Source organism: Petaurus breviceps, unplaced genomic scaffold, assembly GCF_028583685.1.
Source record: "Petaurus breviceps papuanus isolate PSGF00001 unplaced genomic scaffold, PetGlider_PUasm1.0 90330, whole genome shotgun sequence".
Lineage (NCBI taxonomy): Eukaryota > Metazoa > Chordata > Mammalia > Diprotodontia > Petauridae > Petaurus > Petaurus breviceps.
This window is the reverse complement of record NW_027187219.1, coordinates 1,932,179-1,936,306: the sequence shown is the minus strand read 5'-3', so window position 1 is coordinate 1,936,306 and position 4,128 is coordinate 1,932,179. Positions and strand designations below refer to the sequence as shown.

Here is a 4,128-nt window from a genome sequence, read left to right as displayed (position 1 = left end):
TCAGTGACTTGTCTAGGGTCACACAGCTAGTAAGTATCTGAGGCCAGATTTTAACTCATGAAAATGACTCTTCCTGATTCCAAGTCCACTGTTCTACTCACTGTTCCACCTAGCTGTCTATTATAGATATAGATAAAGATTATAGATATGGCTAGATATAGTCATATATCATATATACATATAAATGAAATGTGTTTTATATATGTAGACATATACATGTATGCATATATAAAGTAAAAATATTTAAAGGAACTGCTATAAATATTTTAGAACATATAGCTTCTTTTCCTTTTTCCCTAATCATCTATGGAAATAAACCAAGTAATGGTATTTGATATTGCTAGGTCAAAGGATATAGGGAGTTTAATAACTCTTTGGATATAATTCCAGATTGCTCTCCAAAATGGTTGGGTCATTTTATAATTCCACCAACAATGAATTAGTGTCTCAATTTTCCCACATCCTCTTCATTTGCCACTTTTCCCTTCTATCATTTAGCCAAACTGTTAGGTGTAAGATGATATCTTGAAGTTGTTTTAATCTGCATTTCTCTAATCAATAATGATTTAGAGCATTTTATATGACTATAAATAGTTTTGATTACTTCATTGGAAAACCTCCTGTTCATATCATTTCACCATTTATCAGTTGGGTAATAATTTATACTCTTATAGATTTGACAAACTTCCTTATATATTTCTGATATAAGACCTTTATCTGATAAACTACAAAAAAATTCCCAATTTTCTGCTTTCCTTCATATCTTTATTATATTTATCTTATTTATACAAAAACTTTTTAATTTCATTTAATGCTCAATAATGTGATCTATTCATTTGTAACAAACATTCAATCAAAATACAATAAGAAGTTGTTTATCCTTATCTGAGGATAAAATCTATTATAAAAGTGCAGTTAGCAAATAAATCAGATGTAAAAAGAGAAGGACACAACTGAAAGTAAACAACACTACTTAGACAAGCAGTGATGAGGTAGGAGAAGGAGATGAAGTGGACAGGGGAATAATTCACCAGGACACAGTTCCACAAGCAATACCCTCCAGGGAAATCATTCCTGAAAGCAAGCCAATGAGCCAAAAAATGCTCCAAACCCACATGACTATGTTGTTTTTGTAGTTCTGTAAGCTCCCAAGTTCTCAGTTTATGTCATTTGCCATGGTTTCTATTTCCCATAACCCATCAGTCCCTCTTGATAGATAGGGAAATTGCAGAGTCTAATACTAGCAAAAATTTGCAACAAATTACTTTAATAATCAATAGTATATAATTTTTACATTTGAAAGCTACACAACAAAGTGTTATACGAGGTCTGAAGAAGAAAATCATAGGAAACCTGTTAGGTAAGGTGGAGTTTCCATCCAAGTAACTATAAAATAACAAATATACAAAAAGGAACAGAGAAATAATGCAATAATAAATATAAAAAAGAGGTAAGAAATAAAATATTAAATAAATGCTAATCAAAGATTATGTTCCCCTGAAGGGGTCATAGAAGGTTTCCTGTGAAAGGTGACATTTGATGAGGATTCTGAAGTTTGAGTAACTTTTCAAAAGGGACTTTTGAGGAAAGGATGAACTCAATGTTTTTTTTTTATTCTATGGTGTTGCCCTGTTGGATAATTAGCCCGTTATTGATTGAATTAATTGAAGTAATGAGGCTCATTATACTTCAACAATGGCTTATTCACTGATTTATATAAGGAAAATAAAGAGTTAAATTGTGTGTGTGTGAAAGAGAGAAACAGACAGACAGACATACAGACAGAGACAGAGAGAGACACACACAGAGATACAGAGAGAGAGAGAGACAAAGAGAGCACATTTGTTTTTTGGTTCACATCCAAGATGAAAACAACCAAATGACTGGTTATTTAATTTCACCTTAGTTGATAATACCAGTTTGCATAAAGAGCTCTCCATCCACCCAAGTTTCTTTTTAGTTTACTCAAGGATAGACATTTTCTTCTTTGGCAGAAAGATTTGTTTAATCATTCTACTCAGCGCAATCTTGATCCTCTGGTTCCTCAGGCTATAAATAATAGGGTTAATAAATGGAGGAATTATTGTGTAGGATATTGCAACAAAAAGGTTTGGAATTATTGAATCTGATGGGGGTTTCAGGGCTGCAAAAATTGCAGAAAGGAGAAATAAGAGGAAAATAATCAACTGGGGAGCACAGGTAGATAAGGCTTTATACCGACCTTCAACAGAAGGTATCTTGAACACACTAGAGAAAATACGACCATAGGATACAAATAGAAAGGCCAAGCAGAATAAAGAAAAACCTGACCCTGCCACAAGCAGAATAAACTCAGTGTTCAGAACATCAGATGATGCAACCTTTAAGACATCAGGAATATCACAGAAATACTGGTGGATTTCATTGGATCCAGAGAAGGGTAACCGGAACATGTTCCCTGTGTGTATAATAGCATACATTAATCCACTGAGCCATGAGCCTACTGTCGCCCAGAGACATCTGGCTGGTGTCATGGTCATCCCATAATGCAACGGATGACAAATGGCAACAAATCGGTCATAAGACATGGTTATGAGTAAAGCAACCTCTGTTGATCCAAAGAAGATAAAGAGAAAAACCTGGGCCATGCAGCCCAAGACAGAGATGGATCGTATTCCAGTCAGAGAATATACAACAAACTTAGGAAGAGTCACTGAGATGAAACCAACATCCAACAGGGATAAATTACTCAAAAAAAGGTACATTGGAGAGTGAAGGTGTGGGTCAGTGGCAATGGCAGTAATGGTGAGAAGATTCCCCATCAGAGTTGTCAGGTAAATCATCAGGAACAGCACAGCATGTAAGACCTGCATTTCCCATATATCGGAATACTCCATGAGGAGGAATTCAGTGATGACAGTGAAGTTGGCCATAGCTCCTGAGGTGCTAGGATTTGTCTAGAAACAAAAGACAATATGAGTAGAGGATAGAGAGCAAGAAAAGAATGCAGAGAACTGAAATGCCCATTCACATAAAGCAACCCATTCCATTGGTTCTGGATATTATAAACAGTCTGGGTCTTCAGACTTGGGAGTGCAAATTAAAAGAATGAGTGTGTCACCTTCTGGCCTAGAGGAGTTATCATGAGCCAGCTACCACTGTAAATTATACATGCCATAGTGGGCATGGTGACAAATAGGAACCTTTTTATTTAGCACAGAACTGAGAGCAATGACAGTCCAGTGGGGGGATGTAGAAAAAAATATGAGCATTCAAAGAAGTTGGATTTCCTAGATGGCAGCTAGGTGGTGCAGTGTATAGAGTGCCAGCTTGGAGTCAGGAAGATCTGAGTTCAAATCTAGCCTCAGACACTTACTAATGGTATAATCCTGGGCAAATCACTTAGTCCTGTTTGCCTCAGTTTTCACATTGGTAAAATGAACTGGAGAAGAAAATGGAAAACCACTCCAGTTTCTTTGCCAAGATTATCCCAAATGGGATTGTGAACAGTCAAAAACAACAACAACAAGGGAATTTATAATAATTTGGAAGCAATGAGAAAGATTAAGAAATTATACTGAGGTAGGTCTGTGGTTGCCTATGATAATTCACTGTAGGGGTTTGAATTATCTAAGAGTTTTTTTCTTTCCTTTCTTCCTCAGGCCAATTTTTATAACTTAGGAATGAAACATATCATCCTTAGTCACATAGATAAAGATGTTTTTAGCGATGAATGCAGAACAACAAATGCAGAACTTTAAACCTAGCAGATGCTTTGAAGATGACCTCATCTAAGACCTTCAATTTCCAAAGAAGCAAAATGAAGTCCAGATGGGTGATGTGTCTCCCACAATGATCCATAATTTCATAGTTGTAGAGCGAAACGTGCAAGCTATGATTAGCTATTGGGGACTATTCCCCCTATTATACACTCTAAATCCTAGCATTTTTCTTACACATAATAGGTCATTCAAAATATTTCTTGAATTGAATGTAATTAAGTCCTGTTGACAGTAAAGTTTATTAAGTACCAATTGTACTAACAGTCAGGAAACAAATTAAGCAAGAAATTTGTCGAACAATAAATGTGTTGACAGACAAGTTTGGTAAGGAAGAATTGTTCAGAGAAAGTTTTAAAGATGGAGAAAG

The 4,128-nt window shown here is 35.5% G+C and overlaps 1 protein-coding gene across 1 annotated transcript; it reads right to left on the bottom strand.

Annotated features, from left to right (window-relative positions):
• Nucleotides 1-1,961: 1,961 nt before the first annotated feature.
• LOC138177108 (olfactory receptor 14I1-like) lies at nt 1,962-2,912 on the bottom strand. Its single transcript, XM_069108092.1, has one exon. It carries the CDS (start codon nt 2,910-2,912, stop codon nt 1,962-1,964), a length of 951 nt encoding a protein of 316 aa, XP_068964193.1.
• Nucleotides 2,913-4,128: the final 1,216 nt, after the last annotated feature.